Raw genomic sequence first — 25,381 nt, 5'->3', positions numbered from 1 at the left:
ACCACCCTTCCAACTGACTTCCACAGCCAGTCACAGGGAGACCTACAGTTTAACACAGACTCTGAACTATGGTGGAACTCCGCCATAATGAAGCATGAAAGGGGGAATTCAAGTCTTTAAAGGTATGAAGACTTAGTGCTACCATAGCAAACTAAACCACAAAATGCGGCACTGTGTTCAATGAGACGTTCTGTGACTGCTGAGGGCAAACATTTAGAACTATATCAACTTTAAGCAGTATTTTCCTAAAAGCAAATACCTAGGAGACAATGCAATAATAATAGCTTTTGAGAAGAACATTCCACAGTTAACTAGATCTACAGAATTATTTACCATTTCACTGATATCAAAAACTTAGCTGTCCCAACATCTTATCAGTACATAACCATCCATTCTCAACCTACTGTGTCACTTTTATATAGTGCATTAGACAGACACTCTCACCGTGAAGAAGTGACTCCACACATTCAAGGCAGACTGCATGCCAAAATGTGTGGTGCAGAAACCAGTAACACTATCTACTTCCATCATATGGACCAACATCAAACAGCATTTTAATCAAAGTGTCAATGTCAAATCACAATAATTAGCTACAAAACACAAACCTGTCCATACCTAACATTTATCAGACCTTGTGTATTGAAGCTCTTAACTGAACTACACAGTGCCTGGATTACAGAGACAAAGGTGTTTTACTTTTCTCCATTGTGCAATAACCACACCGGAACTCCACAATGAAGGTAAATTCTCAAGAAAATTTGTCTTGGGCCTCCTTTCAATTGACTGGGAGGAAATAAAGAGAAAAAGCACAACACAAGATGCTATCCGACTTTTAAGCAAACAAAACCTGAGCAAAGCATGCAAACAATTTTTCATTTTAATACTGGCAGTTTACAACCACTTGATACACTGAAAGTACATAAGCAGTTATTACTCTGCCAAAACCTGAAAAGGAAAGGAGCCATCCAAAAACACTTTCAACTCTGACTGCCAAGAAACTAGCTACTTATAACACTGCTTCTAATCCATGCTTCAAATTGGACTACTATGCTCTGATTCAAATTACTGTGACTGCAGTTGTCGGGGGCAGTGTTGCCAGCATGCAGCCAGCCATGTTCCACAAGGCATTGCATGTATCAACGAAACAGGCAACAGAGCGAATGTGGTGCTAGAGAAAAAACTATGATTGGATGATGGCAACTGGCCCCTACCAGCTGTCTTGTTGAAACATCAATCACAAATTAATTTTTAATTGAATCATACGTGAAGTCAAATTTTGTCCTTACACATCTGCGTAATTTGGAAACATCAGTTACTTTATGAGACTGAGGATGGTGTGAGAACAACTGACGGAAAATGAAGGATGACTATTCAATAAACACATACGTACATCGTACATAATAGATATTATATGCATTAACAGGTCTACATAAGTAATTTGGGTATTAATGAGACAATTCGCCAGTTAGTAGAGGTACTGAGATATCAACATACACACAAAGAATGAAAGCTTTGTTAACTTACTCATGAATCCTGTAAGGATACATGGTACTTATAAATAGTGGAAAAATCTAATTTTTTTTATTACTTTATTAAATTCTGAAGTCTTTCCCAATTACATTGATGTATACATTATAGGGTTCCAAATTAAAAATGGCATATAATAGAGGGAAACATTCCACGAGATATATATATCTCAAATTTTGAAGTTACGGTCATGTATGCTGCCGCATCCCCTTTATTTCTGTTACAGAAACCAATATTTCAAAAAGAACTGTGAACTTTGTTTCCCGCGATTATACATATGATACATTTTATATGTTGGTAACAGTGCAGGTTTCTAGTGTCTGTAAATGATTATCTTTGCTAGTATTTACTTTTGTTTCGCTGAAGCAGTTTGTTCATGTGTTACTGAATGGATGTTGCCCAAGTGCTACATATATTTGTGGAAGTACATATCCTTTACTGTGCAATAAATATGAACTCCGCCACACATCAAGAAACTCAAAGGAAATTCTGTGGTAACCAAACCACAAACATAGCAAGCCACACTGTTGACGATCTATGTATCAGTTCTTCAGGGAAGGAACTCCAACATGGCACACCACCTGGTGATTCAAATTTTTGTGCTGTTCGCAGTGGATTTGTTGCTGTTGATTCATATGATGTGAATTTGAAGTTAGTGTATGCAATGCGTGCAATAGGAAAAGGAAAAAAGGGTGCTCAATGTTTTGTGGTTTGATGGAGCTTCCTCCTCCTCCCAGTAAGTTCAGGAAGTACATAAAAATACTTGAGTGTCTTCATGGTTGTGTCTAAAGCATCTATGAAACATGCAGTAGAAGAAACTGTAAATATTAGTGGAACCAGGGACATTGCTGTTGCACTTGATGGGACACGGCAATGTCAAGGACATCATTCCTTGAATGGTGTTGTAAGTGCTACTTCTATGGAGAATGGAGGAGTTGTAGGTTGAGTTCTTATCCTCCAAGTACTGCCATACCTGCCATGGTAACACTTAAGTAATACTGAACATCGGTGTTTTAATAATTATGATGGTTACAGTGGAGGTGTGGAGTGTAATTTCAGAAATCGGTGCCTGTTTATATCATTAGAATTACGAAATACCTAGCAAATGGGGACTCTAAAGCTTTCAATAAAATTAATGAATTCAATAGTTATGGTGATAACTTGGTAACAAAACTGAAGTGTTTTGGACATGTGCAAAACACAATAGGTGCTAAATTGAGGAAGCTACAAAGAAAAATGAAAGGAAAGTTGCTCTCTGATGGAAAATCTGTCTGGCCCAGGCAGATTGACAAACTGAAATAGACCATCTCCAGAATTATTATGGACTTGCCATTAGACAAACTGCACCTCTGAATGATGTTACAGCAATGAGAGAAACTGTATAGGCCATCTATTTTCGTAAGTTGTCCACAGATGACCACCCTGTTCAGCGACTTTGCCATAAAGGAGCAGATTCTTGATATGGTTACCAAAAAGCAAAAGAAAATAGTCAAATATACAATCATAAGCATTTTCTTCCCGAGCCTGTTATGAATGAAATAAAACCAGTATATATAAAGTATTAGAAAAATCATAAACCCTAAATAAAACTAATAATAAAGGCAATCTAGCAACAAGAGTATAAAAAATTAAATAAACATCAGCCTGTAAACGTTCAGGTTGATAGCCTCAACCCAAAATCAAAAGTAAAGTAGGAACTAATTTTAGAGACCTGAGTGACCCTGTTTTGCTTAGTAAATGTCTTCAGGGGGCACTCAGAATACAAATGGAAGTTTCAAGCACTGCATATGGAAATGTTTTTGTGGGATTAAATACATTAAAAGTTGATGTACTAGATGCACTGATGTTTCAATGGTGGAGTGATGGGAATGTTGGAAGTCCTGAGAAATTTAGGCATAAAATGTGGCTCTAATATGGAAGATCAATTGCTTGCGTGTGACAGAACTGATTCATGAAGCTGAAAAATTCACTCTTCAAGTTACCAAAGAAGCAAGAACTGCTAAAAGGAATGCCAAGAGGAAGTATGAAGATGAAGAAATGCTGCAGGATGAAGACTATGCTTCAGGAATGTTCTGAGGCACAGTTTAATTGGACTCGTGTTCATTCGCAATTTCCTGCAAGTTGTATTTCTCCAATTTCCTTCCATAACTTGCAGTAGTCCATACTTATGTAGTAGACCTAAGCTTTATTGCCAAATCAACTAAATTATAGAAAAATTACATTTTTATTAGGAAAAAAATTATTACAATTAGAATGTAAGATGTGATTTTTTTATTCTTGTAATATACATAATAGATGGAATTGAACAGGTCTAGTACCTCAGCCACCATGTCATGCATATCTGGTAAAAAAAATTTGGTCTCCTTCAAATTTGTAACACTGTATTAAATGGTACCTCAATTTGAGGAAGCACTTTGGAAAAAATAATTGCATAACAAGACATCTGTAAAATATATACATTATAAACAGTGCCTGAAAGAAATAGGTGTTGATTTTTACATAATACTGAGCCAGAGAAGTACCCTGTATCCTTAACAAGCTTGCACACACACACACACACACACACACACACACACACACACACACACACACACACACACACAAATGAACAAAAACCACCACCACCACCACCACCACCACCACCACATCATGCCAGATGCACACAGAAATGACTCCAGCCTCAGAGGTACACCAGAGTGATAGGGGTTGTGTTGGATGGAGTGAGTAGTATGGGGAGAAACCAGATAGGGGGGAGATATGGAGAGAAGTAGATGCCGGCACTTGAGGGAAGCAGAAAGCGTGTGTGCTAAAAACACAGAAGGAAGAGAACAGGTGTACAGGGTAAGTAAGTAAGCAAGCTACATGCAGTCAAGCTGAAAAGTTCACAAAGCACATGATGCACTCGTGCATGCGTGCATACACGAGTGCATCATGTGCTTTGTGAACTTTTCAGCTTGCATGCATCCAACTGATAGTGTTCAGATGACTCATCTGTAGAGTAAGTACGAATGCATGCATACTCTACAGATGAAAGTAATCTGAACACTATCAGTTGTTATTTTTCTTGTTGAGTTGTCAACACTTACTAACCATCGAGGCGGCTCAATTAGTCTTAAATTACCATTTTGGAAGCTCATGATGATCTTTTCCCCAAATTCATCATTCGAAAATGCATGGCCATCTTATACTTGCAGAAACTACTGCTGAGGCCCACATTTGTACACTATTTAACCAAGTATAGAGCAGTCTTCTTGCATTTACAGATGAGACTTAGCTATTTAAATCAAGCATATTTATTTTGAACAAGTCGGAAGGGTAGGGCAAGGCTCAGCTTGGCAACGATTCTCTCTCTCTCTCTCTCTCTCTCTCTCTCTCTCTCTCTCTCTCTCTCTCTCTCTCTCTCTCTCTCAACACACTCCGAGTTCACCAGATACAATGAAATGCTCAATGCAGTAAAATCTACTGCTCTGCTTAAAATTTGACAATTTTGTGAAATACAGGAAAAATGTAGCATTAAATTCTATCCACTAACAAATCCTTGTACTGTGTGTGTGTGTGTGTGTGTGTGTGTGTGTGTGTGTGTGTGTGTGTGTGAGAGAGAGAGAGAGAGAGAGAGAGAGAGAGAGATGAAGGCCTTAAGGCTGAAAGCTCCATTTATTTGTGACAGTCTTTATTGTGCCTATCTGTGAGCCAGCATCTCCACTATATGGGGAGTAGCAACTTTCCTTTTCATCATATTGTTACATTCCATCCTGGATTTTCCATTGTTTGATGTGTGGATACTATACACAAACATTAATTACATTTCTTTAGTACAGTAACATTCAAAAGCAAAAGGGTTGTCCTAAGGAAAATAAACTCAGATCAACACTATTTGGTGAGAGACTGCAACAACTTGCGAAGTGGTTTGCAAAGAGAAATTCTGTTACTGTTCATGCAGGCAAGAACGTTACTAGCTTTTTATCAGCTACACAACATGGTGCCACTCAGATGGAACAAAGAAAATTAACCCACCATAGAATGTCTAATAAACAAAACAAACCATACTAAACTCATCATCGTGAGAATAAATTACAGTAAAGTGAGGATGCGTCATGGATATAGTACCAAAAGATGTCTGTAGATGGTGGGATGAGCAAAAGTTCAAAAATTGGAGTGAATCTTGATTGTGCTCTTTTATTCATTCATTAGTTGCTGTTTTATATGACTTGCACCCTAGCAGGGTCAATGTATTTCACAGTTGACCAAGCACAGCACTACTGATAGGTTCAAGGTGGACCAGAGACACCAACTTCACTAAGAAATAAGTTGAGCACAGGGAGGGTAATACAATACTTGCACTCAGTCAGAGGTGCGTCATGTGAAAATGTAGAAGGTTAGGTCTCCCTTACGTATTGTCTTTTAATGTCATTCACACAGAGAGTGTGTACACTGATCATCTTAAAGCCCAGCCAAGCTGGTGTCACTGGTCCCCCTTCAACCCATACTTAGCACTGTGCCCAAGCAACTGCAAAACAGACTCGATACCTTTTATGATGCAAATAATACATGAACAGACCTATGCTAGTCTGATTCACAACAAGAACTTTTAAACATTTTATTTTGAAGAAGCTCTTGAAATCCTTACCCACTTTGTAGCCCACCCCCCCCCCCCCCCCCCCACCAAAATGTTCCATACAACATGAGTCAAAGCCAACTTTGTAACAAAGTGAGGGCACAGAATATACACAATACTGATGATTTGATAAATCATTTAGAAGTAACAGCAGGGCAGTGAAAGATTTTGTTTCCCCAAGATACAGACATCAAGCCAAGCAAAGAAGCATCCACAGGGAAAATTTCTAATATTTCTCACCCAGTTTTGTAGTGCTCTAAACAGACCACCTACTGATATGTACTTATATAAAATAAACTGGGTAATTCCTAGTTTTCTGGTATGCCTACTGATGCAACAAAGCATGCAGTACACGTAGTAAAGACTTTCAGCCGCATTTGCCATAAGAATAATGATCACCCTTTTGAGACACAGAAATCTGTTAACATATTCTGACTATTTACTTCCATCAGCATCCTGTGTAGTAATATTCTGAAGTAAGGCCTCAAGGAGGCAAATTGATTGATTGACTTATTTTTATTGTTGTAGAGACCTCAAAGATCATCTGAGGCATTACAAAAGTAAATATCACATAGTATAAATGCTACACAAATAATTACAAAAACAAGAAAAATATTATACAATATAAATATTACACAAATAGTAAATTTAGCCAATTACAGACTTACTCATATATAGAAGCATATAAAAACTGATCACAAAGTCTAGTCATACCATATTCTTTGCCTCCCTTAAAAATTCATCAGTTTCATAAATGCTGAGCTCAAGAAGAAATTCTTTTATTTTTTTTTTGAATTGTTGAACTGAAAGATCCCTGATATGTTGGGGTACGGCATTAAAAAAATTTTATGGACTTTTATAAGAAGCACTTCTGTGTTTTTTTATAGTTACATCGGAAAGAAACTAGGTCCTGCTTATTTCTTGTGTTATAATTATGTCACATGTCATACTGTTGGTAACTCTGATAGTTTTCCTTAATATGCATTACACACTGTAGTATAAATATTGACGGCAGGGTCATAATCTGTAATTTTTTAAAGCTTGGCCTACAGTGAGCTCTAGGTGCCAAGCTACATATCAGTCGTATTGCCTTCTTTTGTAGTTTGAAGACATTAGCTGCCTTGCTTTGATATCCCCACAGTATTGTACCATAGGAACTTGACTGTATTAAAGCAAAATAAACCACTTTAAGTACTGGCACGTTTAGACAAAGACGCAGCTTCCTTAGAGCAAATATTCTTTTGCTAATACTGCTTCCCACTTTTTCTATATGGCTACCCCAGGATAATTTTGAATCAATTGAGATTCCAAGGCAATTAACAGCATTTGAGCTCTGCTCAAGTTCAGTGTTATTATTCCACAATACATACAGGTCTCTTATTTTTTCGGTTGACACAAAGGGAATTAAATACTTATTGCATGGATGAAAGTAATTATAAATGTGTGGAGTTTTACACACATCTTGCAGGTATTTTTTTCCTATGCTTTAACACACAATACAGATTGAGAGAATGATCCACACTTCATTCTACTGAATCTAACTTCAGCATAGTAAGGAATGAAATACACAGGTGTAGTAAAACTATCAGTCCCTGGAAATAAAATGCCAAACTCCAGAAGAGTTTTAAAATGTGGATTGAAGACATTGCTCCTGAAATCTACCACCATTGAAGAATTTGTGAATAGAACTGAGTAGTCTATTACAAACCAGATAATGATCACCATGTAAAAATATTTTTTGTAACTGCTTTATAATTATCTTCTGTTAAACCTTGCGGGACGTAAGGTCGTGGTCCATGAAACTCTTCAGCTCCTAACGTTTCGTCCAGTGCTTCGCTGGACATCTTCAGAGGGGTGTTTCTCCTCCGGTGAGTCTTGCCGACTGACGGCACCGGAGGAGAAACACCCCTCTGAAGATGTCCAGCGAAGCACTGGACGAAACGTTAGGAGCTGAAGAGTTTCATGGACCACGACCTTACATCCCGCAAGGTTTAACAGAAGATATGTCATCCGGTCGTGAAAGCCTTCATGCTTTATAATTGCTTCCATAGTCTAATAACTGACACATACCTAAATGGTTATCAATATGATCTATGGCATATGGAATTAATTACTGTGAAGCATCTGTACAGGACTGAGTAGGGTGCCAGAGGTATTTCCCACTCTTCAATGAAGCAATGAATGCATTGGGATACAATGCAGTATCCAAGTTAATCAACCCTACCAACAGCATTAGAATACTTGGCCACGAGTGTAAAATGATCTTAGTTCCACTACAAAAACAGGATGCGAAGAAGGTAATTTCATATACCACATAAGACAGCGTATAGAAAAGTAGGAAAAAATCAAGGAAAATATGGGGAGGATAAATTTGGAGTTACGAAAAATAATAAACAATGGATGTTTGAGGATGACTGGAAAAATAATGTATATCTCTTGTTGATTGGGAGCTGGTGTTTGGCAGTTTACTGGAGTACCTCCTCAGAAGACCTTGGAAGATAATGATTTAGGCAGTGAAGTCATCATACTGATTAAGGAAATGTACACAAAGGAAGCAGAGTTAAGGTTTGGTTAAGAGGGGGAAAAGAGTCAGCATCAGAAGAGGCCTTATGAAAAAGCACTGTTTATTACAACATTTAAATATTTATGCATAGGAACTGAAAAGGTAGCTGCATTATAGCAGGAACATACAAAGACAAGCACACAAACAAGCAAGCAATGCTGTCTGAATCTTGAGGACTACAATAGAGTGAGAATTTAGAAACTGAGTATGGAATGAGACGCATAGGAAAGACCAAAGTAATACAGCTCAGCAAACATGAAGATTCCCTCTAAGAATTACTGGAAGAAAACCTTTGAACAGGAAAATATTTTTAGGTACTTAGTCTGAAGATAGAAAATCAAAGCTGTGTGGAGGCAAATTTTATGGAAAAGTTTAACAGTACAAAATCTGAGACTTATTACACACAAAACTTATCTTGGTTCTTTTGCAAATTTGCATCATAAGCAGATTATGATACAAATTTAAGCACGAGACAGCCATCTCCATTTTGAGCTGCTGCAAGAGGAGATGTGTAAGGAAATAAGCCCCACCTTTCTCACAAGGCAAAGAGGAGACTAGAATCAAAACTGCATTTGTGACACCTGTTACAATGGTACAGCATGTTGTATTATACAGTAGCAATGGAGAGAAATGTTCATGTCACCCCCCCCCCCCTTCATATTCCCTTCGTTCCCAGAAAAGGGCTTTTATATTGGACATACAGTAAAAGCACAATTCACTAAATGTTTTGAGGGCAATATTAGGCGGCATCAGTCAAAAAAGGTTCAAATGGCTCTAAGCACTACGGGACTTAACATCCGAGGTCATCAGTCCCCTAGACTTGGAACTACTTAAACCTAACCAACCTAAGGAGATCACACACATCCATGCCCAAGGCAGGATTCAAACCTCCAACCGTAGCAGCAGCACGGTTCTATACTGAAGCGCCTAGAACTGCTCTGCCACAGTGGCCAGCCATCAGTCAACCAGGAGGAAGGAAAAATACTTTCGTTACTTTTGTAATACGGCTGTGAACAAAAATGCCGAAGTAAAATGGACTGACAAAATTACAAATGATGCACTTTTAAAAATAAGAGAGGAAGGGAACTTAAGTTTTGATAAGAACAAGGGAAACATCTTGACTGATAACAACAATGAACAGTCACTGAAGCAAAGAGTAGGGAAAGGGGAAAGGAGGATAACTCAATACTGGATTGCAATGATAATGGATGAAGTTACCAGAAGAGCAGGGAAAAGCCACAGAACTGAGGACAGTGGAATATACCAAAGAAAGATTAAAAAGGGCTGCCACTCAATTTTTTCTGTCTGTGAAGAAAGTACAGAAACCAAACTGAAAGAATAGTGCACATCTTTCTTACATGTTTGCAAGCACAAATCTTTCTGTAGAGTTTCAAACAAGTGCACTTTGTTTATCATACTTACATCTGCGGCACTCAAAGGTTGGATGTGAGCGAAGTGCATGAACAGACAACTAACACCATTACCTATGAACTACTCCACAGGACACCTTGTAGAGAATTAAGGTAGATCACTGGTCAGCTAAGTAGCCATTAGTAGCTTTTACCCCTAGTTCAGAACGTGACTAACCAGCTTTATAGCTATTCTCTTCCAGAAAAAAAAGAAAAAATTGTTCCTTAAGTACATTACAACCATAGAGAGGGAGAACAGAAATCTATCCATTAGCTTAACTGCTTCAACCCATTTTAACATTTACAAAAATAGTGAGTTTGATACACTAACAATCCAATTACATACACAAGCTGCAAATGAGTTTTATGTAAAACTTTTATGGAGCCTCTATTTGCAATTCATGGAATGCTTCTAGAATACAAATGTTCAGTTTCTTGCTCCCATTTATTTTGGGTGTTATGAGAAGGCTAGTTTTCCCTTCCACAGCTTCAAAGTACAATAACAGCACATAATGTTATGTAGTGTACATTGTTGAAATTACAAATGAGAAGTTGGAAAGATTTAACATGTCCAGAATCTCCCAATCTAGCCACATCATGGGGAGTTGTTTTGTAATAGATGTATGACATGCATGGAATATGTAACACCTGTAGACAATGATAGAATTCACAGGAGTATGTTTTACATGAGCAGTGGACACATGTACCTGAAATAAACACTACCTAGCATAGTGGGAGACTTTCTCAAAGCATACTCAGGATCTGAATTCGAAGGATGGAAAATCTTGTATACAAGAATAACTCCAACTATACACTGAGTTTCAACACTGTACAACACTTGTTGAAATTTGAACATTTTTGCTTAACTCCTACAGGTTTGCATTGGAATTACAGATATGAAGACTAGCATTGCTGACAAAAATTTGTTAAGGGCATCCCACTACCAGTAAGCTTACATTTTAAGGTTGTCACATCACACCTTAAAACGTGTTTCAAACATGAAATATAATTCACCCAATCGTAAGACAAAGTTTTTTCCCAAATTCATCAAACAAAAAATATAAGGATGTCACGTATTCAAAGATTGAACTATTGCTGCCGAAGTTATTTTTACATTGTTCAATAGAGTATGTAGGGATAGTCTTACATTTGCACATCAAGCTTTGCCTATTGAGGTCACGTGCGGATTTATTTTGATGTTTGGAAGGGAGCAAACAATACTTGCTTTTGAACAGGTTGAAGATTTGCCAATATGCCAAAGCGCTCTATAAAGTGTTGACAATACGCAAGATACTATCAACTAACCATTACAACTATCTATTGCTCCACTTAAAATCTGACAATTTTGTGAAATACCGGAGGAAATAGTACTATCATCTTACAAACTTATACTTGATTTGGTTTGCATTAAGTTCTCATGTATGGACACCATTGCAAACACTGATGCTGCTTCTTAAATAAAGGTGACATTTAACAGCTGAAATAATTTATTTTAAAAAATTTAAGAGATTCTGAACTCTGATCAATATTTTGATTATGACAAAATAATGATTTACTACACTGTTTGCAAGTGAGAAAAATCAGTTGCTGTTCATATGGTATAACTGCAACCAGGTTTTTAATCAAGTTTTAAACATTGTTACATTGAGATGAAACAAGAAGGAAATTTAAACAAAAATGAAATGCCTAATGAACAAATCTTTACTATCGTGAGAATAAACCACAGTACAGCAGAAATATCCACCATAGAGGGACAACCAAAAAATGACAGATTGTGGAACAAACAAAAGTTTGTGTCTGTCACACTTGCTCCAATAGAGCACTATGGAAGGCTTGGAGGGGGAGCTGTGATACTAGCTTGACTGAACTAAATAAGTGCAAGGAGGGGAGTACTGAAAGAGCGGCAAATTACATCATACAGCCAACCATGGAAATCTATACCACATACTTTGGCTTTTTAACAACATGTTTTAAATACAGATTACCTGAATTCATTCGTTATCTTTAACTGACTTGAAAATCTGGCAAACACTCAACAATAGTATTCATTCCCACAGGAGACTGAACATCTTGACAGAGGATCATGGCACACTTAGGTATTTAGTGCTGCAATGTTGTCGACACTCAACGCAACTTACGATGGGAATGAAAGGGAGTGTGTCAGCTGCTACTTTCAGGCACCCAAGGGGGGGGGGAGAGAGAGAGAGAGAGAGAGAGAGAGAGAGAGAGAGAGAGAGAGAGAGAGAGAGAGAGAGGGGGGGGGGGGCAGACGTACTGTAAGTTTGAAAGCAAGAGACATTACTATCATCACGTCAGCACAGAAGCAAATCCTAAATGTATTCCGATAAATACAGCTGTAGTCTCAGGTCCCACTGTAACCATGACCTCAGAAACTTTGACATGTGAATTTCACAGCTATGCTACTAGGATGATGATAGTTAAAAATAGGTATACCGTAGATGACAGAGTCAGTAACTGGAATGTAGAAAAGAGAACAGCCTGCAAATTAATATACACGCTTTCTTTTCATTCATTCTATTTCTCCGTGTACTATCAAAAAATAGGTAATCAATAATTGCCATAGCTTTGTTAACAGGTATAATGTTAACTTTTTAGGGAGCAACTGTGTCAATAAAACAGCTTGTAATTTCAATTAGTCAAAAGAATGTGAAAAATTTTTCTCAAGAAATCTCTTTGAGAAAAAATAGGAAAGAGAGGGGGTGGGGAGTTGGTGGTGGTGTCCTACTCTGGTACATACAGACTGACAGGGTACAGATAAAATTCTAAGACCATAAAATGGGAACAGAACTTCACTACTCTGTGGTGGTGGTGACTGGCAACAGCAGCAGCTTAATGGCGTACAATACTACTCCATTTAGTAACATGAGATAAGACAATATAAGAAAGGATCAAAGCACTTAGGAATTCAAAACTGACAAACACAAGTCTATCAACAAATACCAAGGCCTGCAAAAACAATTTTTTTTTAGAGAAAGGCTCCAAATGCATGAAGTGGCTTGTCAGGAAGCATTGGCCTTATGTTACTTCATTTCAGGAAATATTTGTCCACTTAAAGCCTTCCCACTAGGCCAAGCATATGGGTGTAACATGGAAAGATATGGGTGTTCTCTGAACAGGTTCCCTGCTTTACTAGTACAGGCAAGCTTTCAGGTTGCAAAATTCTTCCAGCATTAATCAAAAGAAAACAAAGTATAAAAACAAACAACTGAGTTATAAGGTATATGGCACACATGGGTGTTACAATTGAACTAGAGATAGCTTCCTAGTAGATGTACTGAAAATTAAGAAATGTGGAAAACATTTCACTCTGGTCCTTGATAAATGACATCAAATGCCTAGCAGTTAGCTACAAGATGCACCAGACTGTCTGTAAAGGTTTTACTATTAGAAACTAGTTTGCCTGGATTTTATCAATGAAAGATTACAATGATATAGAACATTAAGGCACGTTCTACAGTGGTGCACCAAATTTTATTATGTTACGAGGCACTGCTGCAGAAAGACGTTGGTCCGATTGTGTAATTTTAGTCTAGTGAAAATTTAACTCACAAACAGCAATGTGATACTATTACTGTAAGGCGAAAGTTAACAAATATGACTTACAGGATAACTGCCGTAACTACCATAACCAGTATAGTCCCCCGCTCCTTTCTGTGCAGTTGCTGCCCCTGGTGCAGCTGGCCCAGGACCTGGTGTTGCTCCAGCTGGAAAATTAGATCCACGTATAAACAGATGACTAAGTAGAAGGATTTCTTAAGGTTTTAATGTTAAAAACCTTAAGGAGCATCAAATTTTATGCTGTGTTTGAAACTATCAGGAAAATTAATGACTTAATGCTTATCACACACTTCAAACATTGTTTTATGCCTAATGAATTAATTTTTACAAGTTTCTACTGCATTTCTCTTCATACTGTCAACTTTTCTCATAGGCTAGAACAATTTTTATCTGAATGAGACTAGTTGATGTCAACCACTGCATTTCTTCCAGTTTAGTCAACCTCAACTTCTCTGAAAACTGTGTGTGTGTGTGTGTGTGTGTGTGTGTGTGTGTGTGTGTGTGTGATAGCAACATTACCATACTTCTTAAAAACTTGCAAAACTTTTACAGTCCATTAATTTCTTTGTAAATTATATCAACTGTATAAAGGTTATTTTTATTCAGGGCAACCAAGTCAAAAGAACCAAATTGGTTGATCCCTACACTACCGAAGTAAAATGGACTGACCAAACTGTGAACCTCCCAAATCCACTTAGTAAGTTGAATTTATCACAAATGGTGACAGTTACCTTTTCTTGGAAGTATAAGACAATCCACTGCAGTTCACATTTAGGTTCTCTGTTAAAGATCAGTCACCTTCTCATGAGATAATGTTCTCTTCCAACAGCTACACATACATTACAAATGACACTATGAATACAACCTGTCAAAAAGAATAGTTTTGACGACCTCAAAGATGAATGACAACATCATTCAGAAATCCAACTTTACGTTGAAAAGACAATTGCATGAACACGAAGGCCATAAGACAAGACAAACACCTGTAAAACGTTGCCCATAATTAGCAACAAAATTAGCAAATGCTCTTAGTATCAAATTTGCAACAGAATACATGAGAATACATGTCTCGAAGGGAGAAAGACACTGGCCCTATGATTCATCTGCATCTGTCAAAACCTGAATTTTAACAGAACTTGTCACACCCCTACAGAATCAAATGTCATCTTGCCTCACTGCCAATACAGAGCAGTAGCAGTGTTTCCTGCACTGAAGCAGAATAATAATTGCCTAATGAAAACATTTATCTACTGCCTTCACACAAGTGTCTACAGCACCGTTACAACTGGGAGCATGTAGACCAAATAATTCACTGCAATGAAGTCCATTATCTGTTTCCAACATCCCGGAAAGAGTCATACCATTCTGAACGTATAAATATATGCATACTACGACAAACAGAAGCTAGTGGATAAGGGACAGTCCACAGACAGGCCAACTGAGCTTTTGTCGATAATGACGAAGTTAACTACAACCGAAAAAATGCAGTGTAATGATGAACTGAATGGCAGTATTCTACAAAGCATTGTACAATGGCATACTAAAAAAGAAGCCTGCGAAGCACTCACCCTGAGGACCAGGTGGACCTGGAGTTGGGCCAGGTGGCCCACCTGTTGCTGGTGGGCCATTCTGAGGCATATTCCAGTTCCAGTTACCTCCATAACCCGACTGAGGGCCTCCCTGAGGTGGACCAGCAACACCGTAACCTACAAGCCCTCAATCATTTTAGGCAGTAACATTGATAATATTGCAAAGTTAAAAGTACTTTAAGACTTATGAATCCCAACTGCCCAATTTTGCTTTACGTAAGAAAGCCAGAGGGGTACCTACTGTTTCATTTCCAGAATACAATCCTAACACAACCCTTTTCTTATATATGCATGAACGGACAGCAGGAGCGCAAAAATTTAACGAATTCAACCGCATTAGTATTACGTGTTTTTAGTAACTGGCAACAACTCGAGTTATGTAGAAACGAATTCTGCTAACAAAGTACACACTGAATACCCTACTACAAATTGCACTAACTTTTAATTCAAATTTTTATAAATGGACTTAAAAATATTGTGAAAATGGGGTGTGCTTGGTTTTCAGCATTTACTCAATGTTTATCTCCATTTGTTGTGACAGTCAACAATTTTAAGCACTAGAAGCGAAACTACCAAAAAATGACACTTTTGTATCATCGAATAGTAACTATCAAGATCTCCAGCTACAAATAATGGAAGAGTACAGTGAACTCCTGAAACTTGACATTCATTCAAATAGCTTAATGCTTGCTCAAACCAAATAGAATTTTTTTTTCTGGAATACACAAGGGAAGCAAACATTAACAACTAAAAATCCATAGCTGATCTTGTCAGTGTACCACCATTCCAAAATGGCAATCGGGAACTGTATAATTTTGGGACTGAAGACAGACATCAGCAAGTCTTAAGAGTTCTGTATCAAAATTGTATTCCTATGTTTCAAACCATGTGACCCTGATTCTTCAATGTGCAGCTGTATCAACAATAATTTAGTCTGAATTCAGTCTCTCATGCATCCCTTCCACACGGGGGAATCAGTGCCTTACATTTTCAGAGAGGACAATAATTTTGACTGTATCTAATCCGTCTTTCTGTAATGTTTTTCCTAAGGAAAATGCTCACATCTTCCTTCAACAGATAACAACTTATCGTCTTAACAGAACTGGTATAAGATTGGCAGGGATGCCAATATAAGATTTTTATAGCAATGCCAGAACATTAGGAGGAAAAAAAAGGGAAGAAGAGAAAGCTGAACTAATATCCTGTCACCAGCAACTGTGTCCATAGTTCAGTGGGTACTTTCACCTTTGTAATCTTACTGCACAAGTATCTTGAGGAAGAAAAGCTTGTGAGGGAACTAATTTTAAACCTGTGTACTTCCACTTTAGTTTTTGTTACAAGAGCTCAAAAGTGAATACAACTGTTGGAAATTATTAGTGCTCATGGGTTCTGAAAAACCCCACGACACCAACAGTGTTGAAGTTTACATGTTTTCAATTAGTTACCTGTCTGCTTCCAAACCAAATAATTATTTACCTATGAAACCATTATATTACAATCGTGAATATGAGAATGTCCCTGTAAACATTTTTAATAAGTAATGTATCAACCACACAATTTTTTGTGGTCTTCATTTTAATGCTTTACTTTTGTTACAATTAATCACAATCAATAACACAAAAAGAGCTTATGTTTACATCTTTCATAATATTTTCTGATTTATCTTACTCTCACAGAGTCCATTATCACCTGACATGCTTAGTGATTGTGTGTGACAAAGTTATTTCAGACATTTAGTTCCACCACCATGTAAAGGTAATTTAGTAGTTTACCATATGAGCCATATCCCTGCTGTGCTGGTGGACCACCATAATTTGAGCCCCACTGAGGGGGAGGCATTTGCTGACCCTGTGGACCAGGTGGCGCACCCCAACCTTGATAACCACCAGGGCCTGATGGCGCACCATATCCTGCCAATTTAAAATGGGCAAAGGCGTTTCAGGAAAATTCACATTAAGAACACAATAATTATTCAATAATAACTGTCAGCAAAATCATAAATACATCAAAAGCCTCTGAAGCAGAAGCTTCGGTACTCTAGCCAAGTCATTCATCACAGCTTTGCATGCTTCATGCTACACAAAATGTAACATGCAGGGTAAAATGTCTAAATCAGAAATGACCCTCTAATAGCACACAAGTACAATAATTCTGGTAATCAAAGAATGTTTTTAACTTACACAATTTCCTTCTTACAATTAACCATCACCCTGAAACCCCCCCCCCCCCTCCCACCCAAAATGCACCCACCATCTAAACACAACCAATAAACCCTCTGTTGCTTCTGATAATTTTTTTATCATGCTTAAATTACTTATCTGCCAATACTTCTGTTAAATTAACAAGAGGTCTTCTGCCTATCACTAGTGCAGATTTCTTTATTACTGGGAAACAGAATTATGTACGATCTCAGTACACTAACCATTCTCAATCATCAGTTTGCCAACGCATTCATGGCAATTCCTCTCTACCGCACTTTAGAATGACTTAACTTCATGAAACTTCATGAAACCTCGGGTCATTAAGACAACAGTGCCAAAGCTTAAGAAAATAAAGCATATCTAATACAATGATAAAGGCAATGAAACACACCATCTGTTTACATTTAGAAAATTCTTGAAATAGCAAATATGAAGACTAATTTCTACGAAACTATGGGCAGTTCTCGTGGAAGGACCACTTGCTCCTGTGGAATCAATGTAACTGTTGAAAACACCATATCTGCCAAATTAAATGTTTACTTTGCATATCATAATACCTCTGCACAATAAAAAAAATACTTAAAGAACATGAAGTTCATATACAAATAATATTTTTAGTTCAAATTAAAATCTCAGTGCCAACGGAGTTCCTGTACCTAATTACAAGACTTACGGTTTACACTGCGAACTTTAAATACAATAACCACATTCCTTCCAAGCAAGACTGGAATTACCATGGTGCATGCATGCCTTTTAGAACTATTCTGCACCTAATTCACTAACCTTTTTAACTGGTTCTCACTGGACAAAAATGTTAGTAGTTGTTATCTGTTCAAAATTACTTTAGGATTGACAACTACCAAGTAAGGGGATGAGGCTCATGGGAGGGATGGCAAACAGTAAGACAATCCTCTGAGACCTGTCACTGCAGTAAACACCAATGTTTGCTGAAAATCCACCCTCCAATACTACTCACTTTCCACACTTGCACTGAAGTTGCAGTTCCACGTGGTTTGCTGTCCTGTGAGATCGTTCACTGCACAATGATTCCTGCCCCCACCCATATTGCAGAAGGTAATATTTTATTTATACTAGTGTTGTGTAACAATGGCCAATGTCTGAAGCAAATTCATCAAATTTTATTCCGTGAAAATATTCACTCTCACTCTCTTGGGCAGGAGATTGCCATACAATGTCATCCGTCCATTGTATGCATACATTGTCAATTTTACCTGATTACATTTCTGCAGTTTAAACACTCAGCGAAGATAGTGATGTCACCTCTTAAGATTGGATGAAAGCTGTCAATTACGTGCAGCACCTCCAGGAAAAATGATGGCAGAATGAATATTACAACAATCTTTTTCGGAATTGTTCAAGTGATCAAATAATGCAGTGAGTGTTACTTCAAGCTCCAGTTTCTCCATTTCCATCAGGAAAAAAGATGCAGACAGATTCTGCTGGATTCTATGGGTAGTTTACATACTTTACTAGCAAATTTGTGTTGTGTGGGTTAGGAGGTTAGGACCTAGTACAAAAAAAAAAAAATATCAGCAACTGAATTCCAACACAGCTGACCTAAAGAACCCAGTCAAAAATCCTCTGCAGGGTATTACTTTACATCACTATTCCTTTCTTTCAAAATGCAAAGGGTCACTTATTATTTCACAATAAAGTTTGATCAGAAATCACAAAAACACATTAATAATAAACCTAACACTGTTGCACACATGAAAATGTCAACCTGAAGAAAATGCTTTCTAAAGGTTTCATTTACATACTGTGTTAAACTAAATTCAACAACTTTGTCAGGAGAATTTTTGTAACCACATCATCTCAGGAATTTGTTACCACAAATGAAACTAAACTGAAAATATGGTACATCTGTTCTACAAAATACACTGATGAACAATAGTGTGAATGTTACAAGTTTGAATAAAATTTAAGATCACAGGAATCTTCGAAGCAGGACTAGACAACTCTCCTAGGTGCCTTTACTTGTTCCTGCCAAAGTGTCAACCCTGAAGTAATTTTTAACTTTCATTAGCAGAAATGGGAATAAAAGATTTAAAGCTGTACATGTAAACAGAACTCTGCGTGTGTGTGTGCGCGGCGCACGCGGAGAGAGAGTTTTTCCGCACAAATGCAGGGACACACTAGGAATTAAACAGTAGGAATTAAACAAAAGTCAATCTTTACACTATGTTGAATGTTTTATAATCCTGCTTTTTCTGCTAGAAATGCCTAGGTATAAATGTTTTATTCTCTTAACAGTAATACTAATGCCTACTGCAATAAAAACATAAAATACAGGGGCCTTCCTAATAAAAAAAACGTATTTTGATTCTTGTGAAGAGAAGTGTGGTGTCAACATTCAACAAGCTCAATTATAAATTTCATGTAATTTCAGTTTGTGGCAGCCTCTTCCTTGTCACCTCAGTACATAACCCATTAACTCTACATATTGGAAGTAGTAATTTTTTATTTTTCAGACAAAATTCTTATTAATGTCCATGTGCCTCACTGGAACTTTCACATACAAACCCACTTGTTTAACTCTGCATACTAATCAACAGCAGTTCAATAGAGTTCAAAGTTTTGTCACTACTTTCATTTCGAAACCAACTTGTTACTTTCCAGATAAGCCCTGTCACTGCTTTTACTGACATGCAAATTCCTACAATAGAATAATTATTAGATCATACGGCTCTTAATTTTGCCAATTATTAACCAGTACTTATAGCAGATGTTTTGTAAACTGGGTTATATACCATGGCAATTATTTCTAGTACAGATGAATATCTGTTAATGCAATAACAAATTTTAAGTCTAAACTAATTTACCTACTGAAACAAAAACATGCACAGCTGTCAATTACATGTACGATGTACCATTACTTTTTCTGTTTGTGTTGCTCAAATTCCTCTTCCCACACTTTGACAACTTCAGTACACAGGCAGCCAATAGTATTTTAGAAATAGTGAGCAGAGCTGAACATGGTAACAATATCATATACATCATTTGGGTGGGGTGTGTGGGAATCCATGTCCATTGCTCATTTATCGTATTTACTCGAATCTAAGCCACACTTTTTTTCCGGTTTTTGTAATCCAAAAAACCGCCTGCGGCTTAGAATCGAGTGCAAAGCAAGCGGAAGTTCTGAAAAATATTGGTAGGTGCCGCCACAACTAACTTTTGCAGTCGAATATATGTAGTGCTACACATGCATGTTTTATAGGCGCAAAGATAAATACTGGCGCCAAATCCTCTGCCTCAGTAAATAAATTTTAAAAAAGGTGGAAGACGAGCTTTTTTTCTCCGCCCCGAGTTTCGACCACTGCATTTTCATACATTATCCAACGAAGTAAATACAAATTCCGTATTTTTTATCTTCGAATGTAGCAGAATTTCAATGTACTATGAAAATCCGACTGGCAAGACTGTTTGGGATGTTTGTCAACGTTCTGAATTTTTTCCTACCTGTGAGAAGAGATGGTTGCTAATAGGAACCTGATGAAATGTAAATCACATGCAGTATTCTCTTCACCATAAGAATAATACGAATATAAACATTTTGCCATGTATTCTTTCATGTTTACTGCTATCTCATTTAAATCCTGTCTGTCTAATAATCTACGAAACTAGGGCGAGACAACAGCAAACGTGAAAGAATATACGTATAGTGTCATGTTTATATTCGTATTATTCTTATGCCTAATAGTGATACAGTCAGAAATGAAGCACAGCAACTGACTAGATTTTTATATCTAAGATGACTAATTTCTGTGCAGAATTTGATGTACCAAAGAAGCGGCCGCAAAGAGTTTCAAACGGAGAAAAATTTTCGCCTAACTCGCGTTCAGAACATGTTCTATCATACGCACTGTATTATTTGGTTCTTGTTGATCATTATCAAAGAAAGAAGCAGTGTAACAACAAATAGCAGTCTCTTGCCATTGTTTCGCTAATGAGAAGATTCCTCTTTTTTTAATTGTAAGCAGCGGTAGTGCGCACAAAAGCAAGCCATGCCGCAAGCGGCGACAGGCCGTAAACACGCACTATCAGAATGCGACAAACAATGCATGACACAGTACAGTAATGCATTTTCAGCTTAAGAGTGACGTAAACACCTATAATAAAGAAAACGGCACTTATCAAATCAAAACAAAATAAGCAATCGATTCAAACCAGACGAAGCACGTGAAAAAGGAAGGGTACCCGTATAAATACGGACGGAGCGCCTGACGCATAGCAATTGCTACCTGGTAAAGCTTAACTGCTAAGCTTACGACTCTAACCAAACTACTGTAGCTGTATCGTCATTCATTCGACATAAATTGTCTCTCATATTACAGTGGACCAACTTTGTTTTCATTTGGAGGTGCGGCCTGAAACTTTTCTCTCCCCTTGAATTTCGAGTCTCAAATTTCAGGTGCAGCTTAGATTCAGGAATTTTTTTTTCCCTTTATTTCAAGCCTCATTTTTCAGGTGCGGCTGAGATTCGAGTAAATACGGTATGCAATTGCAGAGTATTTGATCACTTTTGCTATTTTTTTGTGTTTAAATAAGGTTATGTTACACAAACGGTTCTATCAGAATTTTACCCTTCATGCAGTAATTACATGAAGTAACAGTGAATGTTTCATCCATTTATATAGTTGTCAAACACTGACATCTAGCACACCATAACTCCAAGTGATCAGCTTCCTGTAAGCAGTGCCAATGCAACTACAGACTTTAAAATTCTGTAGTTGCATTGGCACTGCTTACAGGAAGCTGATCACTTGGTTACAGATGTGTACTCACTTTCCATCATTTTCATCCTGGGATAATTGCATAGACAGTGACATAATACCTTCATATTGCAATTACTGAACCACCCACTCAAGTACTGTAATGTGCCACCCACTGAAGTACTGTAATGTGAACTACTGCTTAATTTTTTATCTTGTCACACCAAATAATAAATTACAATAATTTATTCTGAGCAATTGATATATGCACAGTGCTATCAAGCTAGTATACTGCCACTTCAAATAGAAGAAACAAACATTTACTTTCCTATGATGAAGCTTGAGATGTTATAGCGTTAAAACTGAACACTCTCCGTTGCGAACATTAACTTTATCTGGTATTGGCTGAATGACCTAAAATAAAGAGTTCAAAAATACAATTTATGATAATATAGCTCAACTACAAATTATTCCAGTATACCAGTCTATCACTCACTGTATGTACTACATTGAATGCCTTCTGTAGTGAAACTTGGCGTATTAATGGCAATCAATTGGTATGTTCTTGCACTCTGTGTGTGTGTGTGTGTGTGTGTGTGTGTGTGTGTGTGTGTGTGTGTGTGTGTGTGCGCGCGCGCGCGCGCGCGCGCGCGCGCGCGCGCGCGTGTAGTGAAGTGAATTCATTGAAGTGATGTATCAAGTCCAATTATTGCTTTTGAGTTTTTTCTCATGTCAGATGAACAACACGTCAAACTGTACCAGAATTTGATCTGTTTATTCGCAACTACATTGCAATTAGCTGTCTGCTTCTCAGAAAATAAACTGAAAACTTACATCTATTGAGAAGAAAGTGCCTTCCACCATTGGCACGAAAGAAGGAATGGCTACAATAGGCCAAAAGAAGTTAGTGAATAAAAACATCTGCTTCTTGATCTTCATGCTCTATGCAATTCCAAAAAATATTAAAAACTACTTTTCTGCTATATATATAGCATCATGAAACATCTATAAATTATCTGCATACTTGTCAAGGCACTATGCAATATCTTGTTCATAGTTTCTGGTGTAAAAATCTCAAAGTTCCATCACACTACAATCTTAAGTAATGAACTAAGTTAAAGCTACAAACCACTCTACAGGTTTCTAAACTAAAGCAATGAACATCAAGAAACAGGCCGATATGGACTTTTCCTAGACGTACCATTAACAGGCAGCTGATTCGAGGGGGAAGGCCCCCAATGTCCTGAAATCACACAATGCCACACTTTTGATTTCTACCCCAACTGCTTCCTAAATTTCTATACCTTACTAGTGCACATAATGAGCACTGTGTATTAACTAATGACACAAACCTGGATACTGAGTCTGCTGTGGAGTTCCCCAACCTTGATATCCCTGCATCATGTTTCCTGGAGGACCCATTGGACCCATCGGCCCTCCCATGGGACCACCCATCTGCCCATTTGGGCCACCCATGCCCATTCCCTGCAAAAAATTATTTTATGTTATTCAACATGTTCTTCATGCACTCCTTAAAACAGTTTTTCTTGAAACAGAGACAATAATTATTCAAAAGCTGACAATATAAACAAAGAAGCGTAAGCATTCTATTGTACAAACACTGAAGAGAAAATTTATTAATCTGTGGTAACAGTTCATTACGAAGATACTTGACTCTCCATTCATTCTATGTAACTGTAATACATCAGGCAAGGACTTGCAACAATAGTAACCGCTGATAAAGTAAGAGCAAAGCACACTTCTCTGGAACAATGTGCCAAAATACTTGCTAGACCATGCCATCACTTGCAAAGAATCCTTTAACACTTATTGATTATTAGCTTTGAAATGAACTGAACTCCAGTTACAAATTTGTCAATCCAAATGGAATTTTATAGCACAGATTTCACAACTTACAAGTACAACACTTCTTATTTGAGGAGCAACTTTTCAAAAGTGTCCCAAAGGGTACATTTTGCATAAAATACTCAGGGCTGTTGGTAGCCATGTTTATTACAAGGTTCTCCCCCCCTCCCCACAATTTGAGGACTGTGTTGTATTCTACTGGACAATATGCCTTTTGATGGAGGCTATTTCGGACAATGGCTTTTGCTATTTTGAGCTAATGCACTGAGTAGTTCGCAATATCACACAGAACAATGCTGTAATACTCTAAATTAATACAAATTGTTCAATTGCTGGTCAGCTAAAATGTTTCGCTTCATTGCATTTCCTAGTTTCCAAAAACATTTTAGGTGGTCTGACAATGCACTTCGATGGGATATGACAGCATGTGTTGAGTGAGATAGAACATACACCGTATCTTATCTCATGCAATTTTATCCAACAGTGGATATTATGCATTTTGAAAAGCTGATCCTCGTGGCACACACCTTACAATCCACTACATGAGATAACCCTGATTTTTAAAAAAATATTTTCATATGTGAAATATTTAAACATGAGGATGTTCAATAGATCTTTTGTAAATTCAGTTCTGAATTAATGTTCACTCATCTGTCATTATGACCTTCACTCAATAACAAGTTTTTTTTTTCGAAATTCATCACACAAAAAATAGTGTTGTCTTATATTCAGGTATCAATCTATAACTGCTGAAATCAACATTTTTACACTGTGTAATAGATTAACACAGATCATTTCACATTTACAGATGTTTTGGTAACTGGAGTAACAGACATATTATGAAGGCTTTGGAAGGGTTGGAGAGGGAACAGCTTAGCCAAGCACTAGTACAAATATGGCAAAGGAAGTGGTCAGAGCAAATTTCTTCTTGATTGCAACTGTGGGAATGTGTACAGAGTACTTTGGCTTTTTATGAACATGTATGCTGGAACTGCTCTATGCCTGAGGCCAATATTTAATCAGAATTGAGCTTACTTTAAAACTTGACAAGACAACAATAGCACACATTCCTATGGCAGACAAATTAATAAACAAAAGTGTGTTAGCACCGAACACTAAACAGCACAACAAATAAACATGAGCTTCAAAAAGACACTAAAGATGCTACAGCTCACAACACATTTTTAAGGCCAGAACACTGTTAGACCAAAGTGGCACAATTTCTGTCACTTCAGCCAGATACACACAATATGACAATGCACTGTTTGTCATTCAGTCTGGCTACTGTTAACACTGTAA

General features: G+C 37.4%; 1 protein-coding gene across 3 annotated transcripts in view; it reads right to left on the bottom strand.

Moving 5' to 3' along the window:
- The window catches only part of LOC126412471 (heterogeneous nuclear ribonucleoprotein 27C), a 62,909-nt gene that overhangs the window by 25,140 nt on the left and 12,388 nt on the right, over window positions 1-25,381 (bottom strand). The window contains exons 7-11 of one of the 3 annotated variants that reach the window (XM_050082082.1): window positions 23,569-23,701; window positions 23,418-23,459; window positions 17,055-17,192; window positions 15,262-15,399; window positions 13,739-13,839 (exon numbers count right to left, since the gene is read on the bottom strand). In XM_050082082.1, coding sequence (XP_049938039.1) covers window positions 13,739-13,839; window positions 15,262-15,399; window positions 17,055-17,192; window positions 23,418-23,459; window positions 23,569-23,701 — 552 coding nt within the window. The remainder of the gene's footprint in view (window positions 1-13,738; window positions 13,840-15,261; window positions 15,400-17,054; window positions 17,193-23,417; window positions 23,460-23,568; window positions 23,702-25,381) is intronic. The other 2 variants (XM_050082084.1, XM_050082083.1) reach the window with 2 other exon arrangements.

This window comes from Schistocerca serialis, chromosome 7 (assembly GCF_023864345.2).
Source record: "Schistocerca serialis cubense isolate TAMUIC-IGC-003099 chromosome 7, iqSchSeri2.2, whole genome shotgun sequence".
In the NCBI taxonomy this organism is placed as follows: domain Eukaryota; kingdom Metazoa; phylum Arthropoda; class Insecta; order Orthoptera; family Acrididae; genus Schistocerca; species Schistocerca serialis.
The sequence above is the reverse complement of the archived record's forward strand: the minus strand, read 5'-3'. Positions and strand labels throughout refer to the sequence as shown.